Source organism: Colius striatus, chromosome 3 (assembly GCF_028858725.1).
Source record: "Colius striatus isolate bColStr4 chromosome 3, bColStr4.1.hap1, whole genome shotgun sequence".
NCBI classification, from domain to species: domain Eukaryota; kingdom Metazoa; phylum Chordata; class Aves; order Coliiformes; family Coliidae; genus Colius; species Colius striatus.
In genome coordinates, this window is record NC_084761.1 from 6589311 (window position 1) to 6608117 (window position 18807).

Genomic DNA, 18807 nt, shown 5'->3' on the forward strand with positions numbered 1-18807 from the left:
ACTAAGATACTGGATTAAATATGGTAGGGCTTCTTGTTTTTAGGTCACTTGATCATTCAACTAAACTAAATTGTGATGCAAACTTTAATGATCTCTTCTGCTTTCTGAACTCTAATACATCCTACATCTTTCATCAGTGATTTTAAGTACTGGTAAAATAATGTCCTGCTTGTCTGATTTGTCTCCTGGCACATGCAATTTAAATTGTGTTTGTTTTATGTTGTTGTTTTTTGTTTGGTTGGGTTTTTTAACTGAAGTATTGTTTTGCATAGAATAGTAATGTAAACTATTAGCCTTTCACCAGAGTGGGTAAGTTGATCTCCACATGAAGCGTCTTTTTTGAACAGGATGATATGTATGTTTGTCTGATATTCATGTTAATTTGTAACAATGGGCCAAATATGAAATAGTTGAAAATAGCTACTTAGGATGCTGATATTTTAAAGCTTTGCAGTAACACTTTTCTGGCTGAACACCACCACACTTGAGGAGACTGTTTCACTGATGCAGAAAGAGCTGCCTTCTAAATGGACTGACAGTATAACTTTCACAAATGTAGCTATGATGTGCTTAGGTTGGTCAGTATATTTAGTGGGAATGTTTATATTGGGAATTCTTGCTACATTGGAATGTTTTCATTCCTCCTTTTTTGTGTAGTGTTTGTAGAGAATCTTGTCATGCTCTTTGTTCTGAGGACAAATTATGTGTGAGGTAAAGCCTTAAGCTGGACACTAGAAAAGAATTAAATCCTGAAGGGTGCATACTGAAATGCCTTCATGCTAGAACTGTCCTACTCTACCTCATTTTGGTTATAAACCAGAAGAGAGAACTTGATTCTCAAGAGGTTTTTCTCTTGATTCTCAAGTCTCCTCATTTTAAGAGTCACTTCCAATGTTGATCACTGCTTGAAATGGTTGTTCTGATTGTTCCTTTCTAAGACATACCATCTTGCCTTTATTTACAAGCATCATGTAGATTTTGTAGCTTTACAGGAAATGATGCAATCATTGTTAGGCATTTAGTGTTTTTCTCTGAACAGTGTCAGGAGACAAATGCACATTACATGCCCAAAGTGACACTGTGTCTGCCAGAAATATTGCTAGAAGGGTAAGCAAAGGCTGATCATGAAGTTTATGAACAACATATAGATGCAGAGCACGTAATTCCTCATCTAGCATAAAAAGATAGTGGCTTATTGAAGAATAATCACAGACTGTAATTAACAAAATGAAAATCTACTTAACCAATATGTTGGCATTTGCATAACAAATATATAACAAACAAACTTCTCACACCACTCTCCCCACCCTACACCCCCCCAAAAAAAGAACACCCCAAAACCAAACAAACCAAAAAACAGCTCAGAAAAAAAAACACAAAAAATTACATTGTTTTTTTTAATGCCTGGTTCCAGTCTGCACTTAATCAGTTGGTAGCATGGACTGTTCATGGCATCAGACAGGTCAATGTGACTGACCTTCATTGCAGCTTAATCATTAAGTGTCTTCAAAATGTCACGTGTCATGCAGGAAAACAGTCTCTGGGTGGGTTTCATTTTTTTTGCACAGGATCTAGGTGCACTGATGTAAATGCCTTAGCATCTAAGCACTTACTTAGCATCTAGTTGTGCCAATACAGTTCTGTGCCCTACCACTATGAGCATAGGTAACCTTCAGAAAAGTCAGTGGAAACGAACATGAGGATGAGTGTGAGCTACTTAGTGCCTAGTCAGTTGACATCAATCTGCTGCAGGGATGACTTGAGCTCAACTCCTGGATTGTGTTCTGCTAACTCTATTTGGAGAGCAGTAACAAAGAGGAAGACAGGTGATTGTATGTGCATGAGAAGGTAATTTGGTGCAATAAGACAATGGACAGCTGGTGCTGAGGGGCATGTATCCATTCTTCATGGGGCTTAGGGTTTTGCTGTGGACCATATTTGCTCTGACCTTTAGCCACAAGCATCTTGGCCACGTATGTGATTGTCTGAAGGACCAATTAGTAGTTCAGACATATAAATCTATTAACATTTTCATTGTATTTAGAGCATAGTTACAGCATATCTTATAGTTTGATTTGCATGTGAAAGAATCTTAGAATATACAGATTGTTCCTACAATCATATCGAGGGAGTAAGTGTCCATAATACATTAAAGCTGCTCTATTGGTCTGAACCAGACTGCTATTACTGTTGCAAGCAATAATGAGCAATTAATGTTTTAAATAGCTGAGTGATTGACAGTATCTTAAGGTCCTTAGTATAGACAGAGAGGATTCTGAAATCCCTGGAGCTGGGTCTTTGAGGGACATGTTTCTCCAACCCAAGGACCTTTGTTGACATTTTTTTACTCCTCTTCAGTGTCAGGCCAATACTGTTTATTCCTGGGAACAGTGTTTCTGCGTAAACTGATTTGATCAGTTTACTGCAAGTTTCTAATGCATCTTCTCCCTTTTATAGCTCACAGTTACATATAAATCTATAATTGGAAACTGTTGCCAGGAGCATGACCATGAAAGAGATTGTTTGATATGTTGAGATAGCTGCTCTGTAGGGTTCTGCATGAACAGAAGGACACTGCTGAAGTAAGCAATAGTGTTTCACCACTGTGTGTTATATCAGATCTTACTGCTTGCTCAGCTGAGTTAGAGACAATTGTTGGTGTTCACTCACATCCATGTAAAACATGGTTTTTTCCCTTAACTTGTTGAGGACAATTGAAACTAAACTTTCTCACTCTGCTGTGAAGCAGAAGAGGAGGCTTGCATGATGTGAAGTGGCTCCTTCAAGGAGGAAGTAACAAGTTGCTGATGAACAGCAGTTACCAAGATCTGTTTTCTGCACCAAGGCAACATTTGATTGCTGCCACCATCTGTCACATTTTAATCTCCCTTCTCATTTCCCGCTCCATTTTAAACACGCTCGTGTGAGGACACATATGCTCTCTGTCCCTCCTTCCTTCTCTGCTCTCCCTTTTGTTCTGGCAGCTGCTCAGGCTGGTACCCATGAAGAACATGCTAGCTTGCTTACAGTTGAGAAAAGCCAACAAGGTAAAGGGGAGATGTGTATGTGGGCTTCAAGGCAACTACCTTAACTGCCTTCCTTAAGAGCAACATCTTAAATCACAACAGCTTGTTGCCCTGTAAACTTGCAGATGTAGTGTCCTAAGCCACTCTACATTGACAGATTTAAACTGTTCTGAATTTTATATATTTGAGGTGGTGCTTGTAGTCTTTACAAAGTTGCTTCAGAAAATAAGGTTTGGAACATACACACTAACTTTTACATAAAACAGTGATAGATGAGAACAAAATAAAGACAAATTACATAGTAGTTGCTTGAGAGAAAACAATGTTGCAAGATGGAGGAAATATTGACACTCAGGAAAATGAATTCATTTTAATTTGGTGTTCACTCCTACCTATATCAAACAGTTGCACACTATCAGAATGTAAGGAGAGAGGTTAACTGACCTTACATAAAATCATGTGACTGCTGAGCTTGTTTCAGTCATTGTAGGAGACCAATAGTTGCATTAACTGCTTTGTTGTGAAGAAAATAAACTCTTATGATTCCCAAATTTATCAGCTATCCTACCTAATAACTGTCACAATGCTTCATGGCAGAGATGTTTTAAAGCCTACCATCTCTTCCATTTACAGTCTTTAAGAATTAAGCTTAGCACTTTACTAGATGGAAAAAGTAGAGTCATCCCTTAAAGAAAGCAGAATCCCTAGCAGGTGTTAGGTTCTGCAGGTGCTGCTATCAAGTTGAGATTTTCCCTTGTGTTTACATTATATTTATTTTTCAATTAACACCTCAGTTTGAACTGCTGCCATGCATAAGATACAAATGTTTTCCTGCTAGATTTTAATCATCAAGCTTCTGAACTTAGAATACAATATCCTCCTGGTTACACTTGCTGGAACCGTGCACTTCTTGAAAGTGCTTATTTTTATATATGCCAAGGATAGAGATAAAGAAGCTCTCTTACTGTAAGTTAGCAATCTTCCATGATTATGTATGTGTAATGTCATCTGCACTGTATTTTATCACTTTTTAAGCTTTAAAATGCAATTGGCGTCAATACTTAAGAAAATGTTTACATTGGAGCATTGGGTATTGAGAACTTGAGAAGCCATTGATCTCCTACACCACTTATGCTGTATTTCACACTTCTGGCGGATGTTGAATGGTAAAAGGTCTAAAATAAGTACAAAGAGCTGTCTCTTATTACAGAGAAAATATTGGATTCCAGTCTGTAAAACAGAATTTCTGTATTCCAAGGAGAGGATGATTAATCAAGCATGGAGCCCCTGTGAAGCCATCCCTGTCTCTTCCCTCTGTAATTACTAATGTAAATATGGGTTTCATCTCTCCTGTTCTATGATGATAGTAGTTTTCCAACTAGGTGAAGGAAGTACTTTTGTGTCTAGAAAGTTTCTTTTCTAGAAACTTTCTATGTACCAAGCATCATCATATGAACTGCTGCTATCTTTTGAAACACTCTGGCTTTATAATAAATCAATAATAAATACTTCAGTTTCCTCTCATAGAATAGTAGGGCTGAATGGTCTGAAGTCTCATCACCTGCATGGTAGTTCACCTCTTATAATTTATGGCCAGGGAATATCAGGATAATACTGTTACTAGAGTTTGTGATAAGTGGCTTCTCTCTCAACATTTCTAACGTATGGGTAGATTGTAACACAAATAATTGCCTGCTAGTCCGTCCTCAGTGTAAGTGCTGTTGATATTGCCAGATATAGCCCAAACTGCATTATGCTTATGATTACTTCCAGCCTCAGAAGTATTTCCCAAACTTACAAGACTCTTGATGTGTTGTCAAATTGTATTCAAGATACCAGCAGTTATGGACGTGTCCTTGTCACTTATTCTTGTTGCTACGCTAACATTTATCCTTTGTCTTCATTCCAGTTTCCCTTCCTTGTTCCATTGTTAAAGCCTTGGTATGATATATCGCTGTGTTTTCCTCTAGTAAGGTCTGGCAGGAAAGGACGTCGGCGGGTGTTTAGTCTGTCGGAGGCTGACAGTCACGGTGGACACTGGGTTTAGGTCTTCAAGCAGCAGCTGCAACAGAAACTCACGCAATATCAATTCAGGCAGGTTCTTCCATAAGCTTTCAAAGCCCATAACAGTTAACAGAATGTCTTTGGTTTCCATGCTGACAGTGAGGTAGGAAATGGAAGAAAGCATAATAAACGTTTTTCTGTACTGTTTTGTGGGGAGAGTTGTAAAACAATAATTAGGTCTCTGAAAGCCTTATCCACAGTTTCTCCCGTGTTTCTTGGCTCTCTTGCCAAAGAGGAAAATTCTGCTATCAAGCCTCCAGCTTCAAAGCAGCCATGTCTTCATTTGCACAGGGGCAGCCGTGGCTGTAGTGGAATTTAGTAAGCACAGGCAACTGAATGGACAGTAATGCAGGTACTTGGCTAGCAGCAGGAAATCTATTTACCATTTGAGTGAAATGGACAAGCATTCAGCATAAGACTGTCCTCAGATTGTGAGATAAGCTTAATACTTCTGTGATCATCCAACTCAGGCAGATAGCTTTATGGATTGTTTAAATTGCCTGAGAAGGTGAGGAGGGAAAACATGCAAAAAAGATGAAGTCCTCTTCAGACTACTTATGTATGTAACCTATTTTAACTTGTATCTAATTCCCTTTTTTTTTTTTACTATCATGGCATGAAAATACTCTGTTAATATCATATAAACACCTTTTTTCATCTTTCTAGGTTTTCTTTGCATCTTTTCACTTAATGTCCTGTTTATATTTTTGTTATCCTCTCATAGTATTTTACTGTACAGCTTAGGACACTTCTCTGCAGATGATACTCATTCTTTCCTTTTCCTCCTCTTTTCTGCCTTCCTTCACTAATAATCATCTTTAACAGAAGTTAATATAGCAGAAGTTGAGTGATTTATTTGAGAACTTTTTTTTCTGTGATGATAATCTTGGTAGCATTATAGAAGTGCTGAAAAACATCTAAGGTTGCTGCAGTCACTGCAGCTAAGGAGAGCTAATAACACCCCAAAATGACATCCTGTTTTCAAATGCTCTTTGGTACTTAAATTTGGGGACATATGGGGGGTGTTGATTAGAACTAAAGGTTAACATGACAACTATTTTAAGGAACTGACTTCACTCTCCCTGGTTTTATTGTAGATCTGGCTTATATTTTTGCCAGAACTCTTGCTTAAATACATAGGGGTTGGGGAGAGGTCAATAGCAATGCTCTTTTCCCATATTAGAAGATATCATTTTGATATTTAAGAGCAGAACATATCTTAGTGAATGATTATTTTATTCAGGTAAAAATCACAATTATTTTTGCTCTTTCTATCCAAAAGTCAAACTGGAACCAAGTGTTAGGAGTTGGGTTTTTTTTAAAGCCAGTTATTATTTTATGTGTAATATAGACACAAGTTACAGGTAATGGGGCAGATAACTTTAAACACAGTGGGTGCCTCGAAGCTCTTTGCATCAAGAGCTTGGTACCTATCTGGATTTGAGACAACATTCTTGTAATAATCCCTTCTTGAGCTTTTTTTTTTGCTAGAGTACTGAAAAAACACTTGTTTATTCCAGTTGCAGAGATGTTAAGAATGCCGGTTATACATGAATATATAGCTACTGGGATCCTTCTCTGAAGTAAGACTTCAAAAGATTGTGAAATTTTGAGCCTCAAAGGTTTTTCTCATTAGTAGTTTTTGGCCTGAAGACGTGTTCAGTTACCTGGGAGGTGTTACATGTGAGAACTTTTAAAAGAGTGGATTGTTTTTTTTCATTGTAATGCCTCCTGTGTACCAAATTTTCTTACCAAGATGCTGGATCTTTGTACTGTATTTCCTATGTAGCTTCCTTCATGTGTAGTCTAGGATTGTTTTCCTCCATTCTTGTATCTAAAAGATGAGAGATGATCATGCTTCAAGACTTAGCCCAAGCTTATAGCTAAGTTATAAGTATACATCTAAGCTAAGTATACACCTCAAGTAGCCTAAGGATTTGAGAGCTTGGTCACAAAGATGTAAATACTGCTGTCACAGCTGTAGTTTGTAGCTGTGACTGAAGAGGAAGGTTTTTAGTTAAGCATTAATCCAGAAGGTATCTGATAATATATTGTAAAATAGTAGTTAATACTGTTGATTTCTGCTACACAAGGTTATAAATTCTCCCTTCCCTGCCCCTTTGTATACTGGTAATTGCTTTCTGTCCCTGCAGGGGCTAATGGCAGTTTGCAAATACCTGGTCATGTTGGCAATAATACTGTGTTGGATTACAGAAACCTGTCCCCTCTGCCCTTAAATAGAGTAACAGAAATGAAGCTCTTGACAGTGACTAATAAAATATTTAAAGTAGAGGAGACTTGCTTCTATCAATAGTCAATAAAAGCAGGAAGGAAACAAAGGGCTCTAATTTTGTATTCTCTGTTAATACTGTAGCTAAAGGACTGGACAGAGTGCATTCTGCTTCCATTTTTTATATTTCTGTCTTTTCTGAATGGTTTTTTTCAGACTTTTGGATAGAAAAATTGGACTTGTTGCCTCCAAATATTGCTGTTGTTTTTTTAATGGAGTCTTTTTTCAAATGCTTTCTTTTTCTTTGTGGCCTTAAGAAAGGAGTCATTTGGCATAAATTTAGCTCCTACATTGAAGGATTTGGGGACATACAGCATAACAAAAAATGTCTGTCTGTAGTGATTTCAGTAAATGAAAGCATTGGGAAAATGTTTGTTGGGAGAGGGGGAGGAATTATATAAGAAATTAACTGCAGAATCAGAAGTGAAATAGCTTAGAATAGTAGAAATATGCTGTATAAAACATTGCTGAGCAGAATACCATTGATTGATAATACTTTATTTACCAGAACATCTCAGGTTTCTGTATCCTAAAGTATGGTGAATATTCATACTATAGTTAAGGTAAAAAATAATCTTGACAAAGAACATCTGATGTTCTTCTAAGATTTTATAAATTCAGAAAGCAAAATCACTTCAAAGAGATTCACTATTTTCTACATGCTTAAATGTTAGTATTTATCTTGGAATTGAGAGAAATGAGCCTTTATTTTAATGTTTTTAGCAGTTCAGTTTCCATGCAAGTCTTGCATCACTTCTGCTGTTGCCAGTCACTGTGTTCTCACTAAAGCTTCTTGACAGCAAAAGAGAAGAATCTGTAGAGTCACTTTGAATCTCCTTATTTTTCAACTATAACCAGTGATGACCCTTTTACTGAAGCGGAGACTTTTCTTACAGTCTCTAAATTTCTTTTCTTACTTGAGAAGCTTTAGCCACCAGTTCAGCAAAAAGTAAAACTGAATGATTCTCTACCCATAACACTATTGTTTGGGGTTATCTTACCAAGGAAGGTAATAAGAATCTAATACTCTACTGTTGCCCCACTGATGCTTTACTGATGTCCATTCCATTCTCAGCTTTAATTTTCCTTTTATTTTTCTTTGTTCATGCTTTCTGTTCTTTTGCAGGATTAATTGGAATCCTATTGAAACGGAAATATTTTTAAGGTCACTATGTATTAAAAATAGAACCTAATTCTTAGCTTCTGTATTCACTACGTTGCCTTCTAGACTTTTCTGCACATGCCTGTACACTTGAACACATGCTGTTTCTTACAAGAGCTCTAAAAATGGTCTGTCTTGAAGCTGGATACCTGTTACTTTAATGACATCTATTATTTTAGTCTGAAAAGGGGGGGAAAAAATCCAACCTGACTTTCTGGGCATACTTGCTCAGATGAGGCCGTGTCACTTCATGCCCTCCATTTACTGTCCATCTGAACCAAATGAGCAGTTTACTTGATAGTTAGCTAGGATTTTAAGGAGAAAAGAACAGGACAAATGGCTGTGAATTTAGGTTTTACCATTGTGTGAGAGGGTGTAGTAGGGTATCAGTTTTTACTGGTATGTAATGCCTATTCCAAATTTTCTCTGTTGTGTGCTCTACTCACAAAACAATCACGTAACACAAGCCTGTGTAAGGACAGGCCTGTTTTGCAGCACCTTTCAGTTACAGTAAGCATGTTATTCTCCTTCCTCTTCCTCAAAAGTTCTGCTTTATGTATTTAAGTGACACTTAAAAGTGAATCTGGAGAATGAAATGAAAGAATGACTTCCAAATTTTTGTAAGAAACAAGCCACCTCTTGGGAGAACTAGTTACACAGGGGTTCTCTTTGTTTTGTATTTCTAAAGAACTTCCTGGTATGGGGTGGCTACTCATTCCTGTCTAAGTCATTTAGTACTAAATACTGGAAAGGCTTTCTTACTCTTCCCCTCAGTTTCCTCTCTCTAGGATTATTTCTGGTATTGGTGCATACTCTAACACTAAATGTGTAACATTTTCTGGTTCCTAGTTTGAACAAATCCCTGCTGGCATTTTATGTTATGCCTTTGTAGTGTTTTGTTTCATTTCTAATTACTACAAAGTGAACATGTAAGCATGGTGCTTCACAGAACCTCCTTTTCCACCCAATTACTCTTAAATATCAATAAATAATAGTATACTCTTAGGCTTAATGTACTTAGTAAGTTGGATATTGATTGTTTCTTGGTGTTTTCTTTTATTAGATGATGCTTCAGCTCCAGAACAGCCTCAAATGACCATTTCTGGTCAGGTGATCATTTCTGGTCAGACGATGTTGACTGATGAAACTCTTTCAGCTGTCTCAAAGTCTAGCAAGAATGTTGTAAAAAACAGTGACATAGAAACTGCAAACCTGTCTCCTAGCCTGATTCCTGCACAGCAGCCCACAATATCGTTAATAACAGATGACAATACGGATGCACTAAGTGTCGAGTCGCTTACGCTGGTGCCACCGGTTGATCCACACAGCATTCGAACATTCACCTGCATTCCTCAGGCCTCTTTGCAACCTGAAGGTGAAGTTTGCCAGGTGAAGGAGGTAGAGGAGGAATGTTCTGACTAAAGCCAACCTGCAGACTGTGATAAACAGTGAAGCAAATGCAACCAGATTCTTTGTTGTTTTTCCTTTGGGAGTGCAGATACTTCTTGAAGCCCGAGTGGCCATCTGGTCAGCAAGAAGAGGCCCACTGGTGAAAGAGAATGTGGACAGCTTTTAGAGTAAACATCAGATGCTCAGTGTATTTAAACCAGAGAATAAAAAAACTCCACACTTTTGAATTGGAACTGGTTGTTTCCTACCAATTTCTGTTATACAAGAACATGGAAGTACTTCAGACCAACTGCTTTCTTTCCAATACAGAGTTCCAGCTGCTGGAACTAAGTGAATTGTAAAAGGTCTACAGTATTATGGCTAAGTGAAGACATTCTTGAATACCTTACTTCAGGATATTTTATCACTAATTCTCTGAAACTGGAGACATACCACTGACCAGAAAAAAGTATATCTCGTAGTACAGAGATAGCATTTCCATTTGAGACATGGTGTGGTTTTCAGTAGGGTTTTTTGGGCTTTTTTGAAGTCCCGATCTCATTCATCATTTGGAGGTCTGCATGATACCAGCAGGCTTAGCCATTTCCAGTGTGGTCTTCACAGGACTCCAGACACCAATATTGTGTTTTCCATGTGTAATATTTATTTCAAGCTTTGATTCAAAGCAAGATATATTATAAACCAATTTTTTTTAAGGTAAAAGCCTGAAATTAAATGCTTATTCAGATTAACAGAAGGGATTTTTGAGACTACTTTTAGTCTTTACTTAACCAGCTACAGAGGAATGTGAAATATTTTAAGGGATTGCTATAGCTTGTTTGTTCACTTCTGACAGTCAAATTTCTATGCCTCTGAGGAATGATGATACTTGTTCTACTGAAGGACAACTTCTAGAAGCAGACAGAAGCAGTTTTACTCTAAAGAGAGTTTTGAATTTCTTCATCTTCATGTAGGAAGAAGGTCACCACATCTAACTGATAATTCCTTTGCAAGTCTGAATCTCAAAAGGAAAGGTATTGGTGTAGTTTTTTCCTGTCTGGAATAGTATCAGTTAAACAACATTGCTACATTAAAGTGATTCTGAGTTTATGCTTGCCTTACTTTGCTTCCTAGGTCCTGATACCAAGTTGACAGAAAGTAGTGGCAAAGTGTTGATTAAAGTTTGGAGTGCTCTCTGCTGATTTGATCTGAACTTTAAGATTCCACATCAATTAAATTAATTAAAATTAAGATTTCTTATCAATTTCCATGTGATTTAAATTAGAAAAATGAGCAGCTTGACATTATTGGTCTGCTTGTAACATTGACACCTTTCTGACTCTCAAGGATTAAAGACTACTATTATTGTGATTTCTCATTCTGTCTCTACTAACACTGATTTTGTATCAAGTAGGTGAATCTGAAATGTTTTACCTACTGCCCAGTCTCTTAATGTACCTCTTCCTGGCTTTCAGATGAAACTACTGTCTCTACTAACACTGATTTTGTATCAAGTAGGTGAATCTGAAATGTTTTACCTACTGCCCAGTCTCTTAATGTACCTCTTCCTGGCTTTCAGATGAAACACTTGAAGTGATTTTAAATGTTATATTTATATGAAATTTACTAATCCACAAATATAACTTTGATCACTTTTTCCATCTTTCCCTTCACAAATCACTTAATCTTTGTAAAATGTGTATATAAGATGTCTGCTATTAAACACCAGCAATTTTTTTTCTTCCCTTACTAGCTTCTGCATGAAGTTTTGTCGATTTCTAGTTTTCTGTGACTTCTGCTTCGTCTCAAATTAATAAACCGGTGTTCTGACCATTCCAGAGTGGCCCAAACTCTAAATCAATTCTGAGTTAGGTGTCCTCAGCACTGCTGTGCATGTGGGATGAGAGTTTGGCATTGCTGGAGTAAGAGCCTACCTTTTTTTTTTTTGTCATATACTTAGAGTGAGCTTACACTGCAGTCACTGTTGCAGCTGATATACCTGTTCCTGAACAAGCCTGGACACCTGTAGCGATTTGGGCACAAGGACCACATAAATTGTTATTAGCTGAACTGACTGCAGTCTAGACTTTCTCTGGTATGTTGCAACATTACACTGTAGCCCAAATAATATTCTGAAGAGCATCGTAGAAAATGATGCCTTTACTGAATTTGGAAGCATTTTATGTTAGTTGTTAACCTTAAGTCTTGACCTAAATTACACAAAATACCACTGTGCAGGCTGAGTTCCCTTAACTAGAATTAATGTTAGACAGGAAAACTGTGATCTTTATTTATCTAATTTCAGATTCAGTCCTAGGAAGATTAGGACCATGCACAAGGAGTCTTTTTAATGGGCATGCATAGTCTCACCCTTAAGCTGTACTGTGTAAGAAATGGAAAGAAAGCTGACTCTAACTTTTCATTGCTTTGGAGTGGCTTTTAAATCTCATGACCAGGTGTCTACTGAGAGTTTCAAAGGAAATTACTGAGATGGATGAAAATAGACTATCAGGTCAACTCTTCAGTCTGCTACTAGCAGAACCTTACTGGTCAAGGGGTGATAAGGTAGACTATCCTTTAGCAATTGTTTTAAAATGTCACTGCACAGATGGAGCTTCAGTTGGAAAGCTCTGACTGGGGCAGCTCTACTGATACCGTGTGGTTATATAAGTGCTACAACTGCTTCAGATCGACCTAAATCTCTGGATGGCTATGCCACGCAAGCAATGGGGTTTACTTGTTTGCTTCTAATGTTCAAAGCATCTCTGTATACAACTGGGTGTGCTTCATGCTGCATCAGGGGACTTCAGAATGTAAAAGCTCTGGAGATGTTGAAATAATCTGTTGTCGGCAATCTTTTATCTCTGCAAGTATGATGTTAACTCATCTACAATTCCTTGAAGAGTATCATATTTATCTCTCCCTTATGAGAAAAACTCGAGGGCTGTTTCCTTATCCTCCTTTCACTGTAAAAAGGAAACTCAACCAAGAAAGCATTAGCACATCATCCACTAATGCAGTCTTTTTCTAAACAAAGTTGATCTGAGTCAGTGTAACAGCAATCTCTTTAACCAAGTTCAAATACCAAGTTGCACATGGGAGCTGCAGCAAAACGACTGACCATTGAAAAGGCTCCCTATTTCAATGTAATGCTGCAGAGGGAGGTAGAATTACTCTAAAATAAATACAGCAATGTTCCAGAGCAAAATGACAGCGTTTTGGAGCAATACTAAATTATCAGTGTTTGGTTGTAGAGACTATGCCTACCTTTAGCCACATTCTGTTAACGTAAAACAGTTCTATTATTCTCTTCCTTTTGAGAAGAGAAGCCAAAGAATTGTCTATGTGTCTCATTTTAGCCAGGTATTACTTGTTTAACAGAACTGTGTTGCCTTCACTGTCAGGTCTCGCTGCCTCTTGCTGGTTCCCCTTGCTTTCCTATCAGCCAGTGTACAACGTGAATAACAACATGTTGCATTTCATTTGTGAAGAGAGTAATGGCAGCATACACTTGGTCACTGGTAAAGAAGGGGACAGAGGAAACATTGGTGCCCAATTCTAATGTCTGCTTCACTGTAGAAGTAATGCTTGCAGTGTAAAATTTCTGCAAAACAATTCATTTTTGCACACCAATATTGATATAGAAAGATACCAAAGATTAAGCTTCTTCCACTTCATTTTACATGCTGTGTGGATTAGTCCAGTTCCTTAGAAACGTGGTCGCATATATTAATACCAAAAGCTGTATTTAGTGAAGTCATGAATTATATACAATATAAGGACTGAGTTTATTTGTATTCTCTGCTGTTAACTCATGATAAACTACAATTCTGACTCCTCTTCCATAAATTAAGATGAGCTTAACAACAAATGTAGGAAATAACACCTGTTAAAGAAGTTCCTCGATGTTCTTGCTTTACAACACAGTTGGATATTTCCTTGAAGTCACTTGGTGAGGAAAAATGGGGACTGTCTTCCAGAATTCATTTCTTCTTTTGCAGTATTGTTGCTCAAGGATAGGTATGTGACATTAAAAAAACTCTTTTTCAATATCCACAATTTAAGACTCAAGTCAAATCCAGTATTCAGAATTTAAGTCAACATCCAGTGATTCATATGAACCCTTTGCCCAATACAGAACACAGGAGGAAAAAATGTTCCTCTCTGTGTAGAACTTAAAAAACTGATGATTAAAATAGTTTGTTTATAGCAAAATCAGCAATCTTTAGGATTGAAATTACTATGAGGTTTTTTGTAATGAAGCAGTAAGACATGAGTGACTGTGATTTCCACACTTACTGAAAGTGGCCAGCGTGATTACTGTAAGCAGTCTAGGAATTCAGTAATTACCCTGCAATTGAGTGTCATTGTACTGGTAGTAAATAAACTCTGTACTTGAAGACACAGGTAAGCTGTCAGGCAGGTCAAACTCTTAAGTATGAAGCTGCTTCATAACAGTAAACACTTTAACCATGTGGTATTGTCAGTGCTGGGCACTGCACTTCTGTTATCTTCAGAGTGGTTCTCCCTTGCTTATCTGCTCTTTTGCTCTGACCTTTCCCAACATTTGAAGCATGAATTACAAACAAATGTAACAACTCTTACTGTCTCCTAATAGTAACTACCTTACTGTCTCCTACTGGCTCCTGAAAAGCAGATGGTGATCCAAGCAGTGCTTGCTAGGGTGGGATGTTTTTAGGGGGTGGGAAGGGGGGAGTGCTTGGGGTTATTTTCCTGCTGCTCAGGACTTTTTGAGCAGCAGCAAAGACGTGGAGATGCAGTTCTGGACTGAGTATCAAACAGAAAGCTCTTTCATATGGAAACATATTTTTATATTGCATTTGTACAGAATTGTCCCTATTTTGATCTCCCAAGATTTTTAGATTTACACATTGCTCAGATTTGATTCTTTTGCAAGGTGTTAATATATGTATTTTATGTTAATGTATTATAAATGTAAAGCTACATTTTGCTTGTCTAATAAATGTGCACTGTGGCAGTATCTCCTTTATTGTTTTGCTAACTTAAATTCATTAATTCAAGTTCTTAATGTGAAAAGGAAAAACCTGAGTCATTGTGATGATCTTGTGAGCAAAAATAAATGTGTGGAGTGCATTTATTGGAAAATAAACCAACTGAAAAGGGCTTAAGAAGCAGGTAATGACTAAGAGTACTTGTTAATGACAAAAATTAGAGTTAAATAAGGTTCAGACTAGTATATAGTGTTACCAGGATTCTTTTAACATCATAGCTTTAAAATACATGAGGGTTTTTTTCCATCTTGGTCACCATTATTTTTGGTTATAGGTACTCATGCTAAAGTGAATTGAAGACATAGTAGTTGCAAACTAATAACTTGAGTATGTATGAGGAGGTCTGAGGTTCTGTGTTTGGGTTGTATTTAAGGACTAACTGTGGCAGCAATATTTACAATGAAGATTTGCTAAGGAGTAAGAACAGATTCAAGTGTACAAAGTTACAGACTAGTAGAAGTTCTAGAAGCTTTGCTTCACCCAGCCACAGCACTGAATAATACATTGGTACAACTGTAGGGGACCTGCTGGAAGCATATTAAACTTCAGGGGGTAACATTAGGCATCTCCACTTGTGAACAGAGTATTGGGGGTTTTTTGTTGCACTTTTTTTACTTCATTTTGAACTGCTTTGGAAGTTTGATGGGTTTAAGTGCAAGGAGGGGAAAGTGCGTTTTTCTAGAAGAATGAATGTACCTGGGATTTAAACACTACATAAAGCATTTAACATACATGAAGGACTGTCCTGTGAAATATATTTCAATGAAATTGTCTGAAATGTACTTCATTTGGAAAAAAAAGAAGTCCTGAACGTGCACTTAAAAAAACTCCAAATAGGGGGTGAATTTAATTGTGAAATGTCTTTCTACAGGCAATAAGTATTATTTAATGTAACTTATGTTAGACATTTGGAGTAAACATGACAATATGTTATGTTAATTTAAAGAAAAATGTAAATAACTGTCTGGGAAGGGAGTGAAATTAGAAGATATTGGTGTATGTTTCTGAATTCCAGATTTCTATAGCTGAATCTGTATTTGCTGGCGTTAATCCCGTGTCATGGCTATTGGAACCCTGGACAAGAATGAACAATATACTCTTGTTTGTAAATGGAACTTGGCAATAAAAATGGAGTTACTTAAGGAAGCTTCCTTCCCTTTCATGTTCTGTGACTGGATTTGGTGCTCAAGGGTATTCAATAACAGTGAACTGCAAAAACTGCAGAAGCTTGCTTTTGCTAAGAGGAATGGTGTGCATATGTGAATGTCAGGCATTTTAATCTTTGAGCTGGAAACTGAAAAGTCCAAGTGATTTTTGCTTTGTGTGTGCACCAAAGACATAGCATGAGAGAGAGCAGAAAAGAAGCCTGTAGAGGGTGATGGAAAGTAGATGAGATCAAGGGTTAAGAGAGGCTGTGTAACATTTAAAATGTCTGTGAACCGCTTTTAAAGTGCCTGTCGTGTGTGATTTCTTCGCCAAATATATCCCTGCACCCTCTGCCTCTCTCTCTGGTTCATGTTGCCAGTTCAGTGTATGGATTAAATCCAACCAAGTTATTAGTTGGATTCTTGTTAATTAGCCTCTCCATCTATAGGAATTAATTGAAGTCAATATACATTCCTGGTGAAATGTTATCTCTCAAACTAGGCATTGCTCCAGAAGCTTTTTTAGGAAGAAATTAAATCACATTGTACAGTTGAAATAAGCAAGCTGAGTGTCACAGGTATGAGACAACACTGTGATTTACTATCAGATGCAAATATTAAAAGGTGGTATATTGGGGAAAGTGAGCTTAAATCTGCTCCTGGCAGTCAGACTTTCTCCACCATGCCAATAACACTGCTTTAAAGATACCAATTTTATAATTTGTGGCCAGGAAGTTTTGTTCAGTTTGAAACTGTTTTGTGTCCTTCTGATGTCTTGGAACTTTTGCAGCCTTTTGTCTTCTCACTTTTCCTGTTTTTGTACAAGATCTTTTTAGACTTGGACGTTGAGTCAGATTCTGCATCTTGCCTGACCTTACTCATAGTCAGAGATGGAATGCAAGCAAAGCCTCAAGCCCTCTTCTCTTTCTGGCTGCGATGAAAATGAGTCTGACAGAGATGCCATGCTGACTTTTTCTTAGTCCCCATGAATCATAGAATCATAGAATGGTAGGGATTGGAAGGGACCATTAGAGATCATCTAGTCCAACCCCCCTGCAGAAGCAGGGTCACCTAGATCAAAAAGTGCAACCACTTGAACAGTCCTTTAATAGGTAAAGCCATACCTTAACGATGAAGATAATTCATTCCAGCTTAGTTATATAAATAAGAAAGTGAAACTGGTTTAATATATGTGTCTTTATTGAAGTAGCTCTTGTCTAAGTAAAGATGCAGCATTTGGAGTTTGATATCTTTTTTTCTTTGAATTGTCCTGGTTTCAGCTGGGACAGAGTTAATTTTCTTCCTAGTAGCTGTGTTTTGGTTTATACTGAAAAGAATGCTGATAAGAGAGGGATGTTTTGGTTACTACTGAGCAGTGTGTGCCCAGTGTCAAGGCCTTTTCTGCTTCTCACCCTCCCCTGCCAGCGAGTGGGTTGGCAGTGCATAAGCAGCTGGGAGGGGACACAGGCAGGACAGCTGACCTCAACTGACCTCAGGGATATTCCAGATCTGGGGGGAGTTGGCTGCGAGGGGTGAATCACTGCTCGGGCATTGGTCAGAGGGTAGTGAGCGATTACATTGTGCCATCAACTTGGGTTTGGGTTTTTCTCCCTCAATTTTCATTCCTCTCTTATGTTTCATTACTATTACTATCATTATTGTTATGTAGTAGTAGTATTATTTTTGTTGGTTTATTTCATTTCAGCTAGTAAACTCTTCTTATCTAAACCCATGGTTTTTACTTTTTTCCTTGATTCTTCTGCCCATCCTGCCGGGGCTGAGGGGAGCGAGTAGCTTCATAGTTCTTGGGGTTAAACAATGACAGACTGAGGTTAAACCATGACAGGCCATGCTTGCTTTGTTTCTCTAGCAAGGCAGGAGTTCACTGGGATTGGAGTTCACTGGGATTGCATGGGTGCAGCTCTTTGGTAGGGGACAAGAAATCACATGCTAACTGTTTCTATGTTGCTTTATTAGAGTCTGTGTGAAGATAAACTCTCTACTGGCACTTTCTGCTGGGTTTTGTGTTTGGTTTTGTTAAGAAAACATGTGATGTGTACAACTAGGAATGCTGTTAGTGCTATAAACTCACTGTTTCTGTGAGTTTATTTCCTGAAAATTCCACAGAACTTGAAGATGATTCCTTTTATCTCTCAAATAAGGCGAAATGGTGAGAGTTGCAACACCTGGAGCTGAAACATTCCACTGGCAAAATTAGAAGAAAGATCACTGGTGGCAAGTGTTCACACACAGTTAAGGCATTTGAGCTGATGAGGAGTAACCTCGTCAGTCTGGCTGGATGGTGTTCTGTTGTGTGTCTGTTTTTAGCTCAAGGGTTCTACTGACAGGTTATCTGCAACATATTTAGGTCTTAAAATTATTGTTGCTTTTAGTTGCCAGTTCTCTAAAAAGGCTTTTAAGAGGTGAAACTTTTAGATTATCAAGTGCCTTCTTATTCAGACTTCAATTTTGAAATCTTTTGAACTATTTTGAAAGCTTTTTGCCAGTCCTCAGAGACTCATTCTACAAAGTTGGGAAATGTTGTGTTTGTCAAGTGGGAAATACTCATCTTCCTATCCTCACTGTCTTTTCCCCAAATAAAGGTTTATATTTCATGTACACCACAGTTAATTTTTCTTTTGTCCTGTTTGGATGACCAATAAGAACAGATGAATTCTAAGGCTCTGTTTCCTAGTTA

General features: G+C 37.6%; 1 protein-coding gene across 3 annotated transcripts in view; it reads left to right on the top strand.

Annotated features, from left to right (window-relative positions):
• The window catches only part of CLEC16A (C-type lectin domain containing 16A), a 69748-nt gene extending 58553 nt beyond the window's left edge, over positions 1-11195 (top strand). Inside the window, exons 23-24 of one of the 3 annotated variants that reach the window (XM_061991864.1) lie at positions 5001-5120; positions 9606-11195. In XM_061991864.1, the coding sequence (XP_061847848.1) occupies positions 5001-5120; positions 9606-9964 (479 nt within the window). In that variant the 3' untranslated portion in view covers positions 9965-11195. Of the gene's footprint in view, positions 1-4996; positions 5121-9605 lie in introns of all 3 variants that reach the window. The other 2 variants (XM_061991867.1, XM_061991866.1) reach the window with 2 other exon arrangements.
• Positions 11196-18807: the final 7612 nt, after the last annotated feature.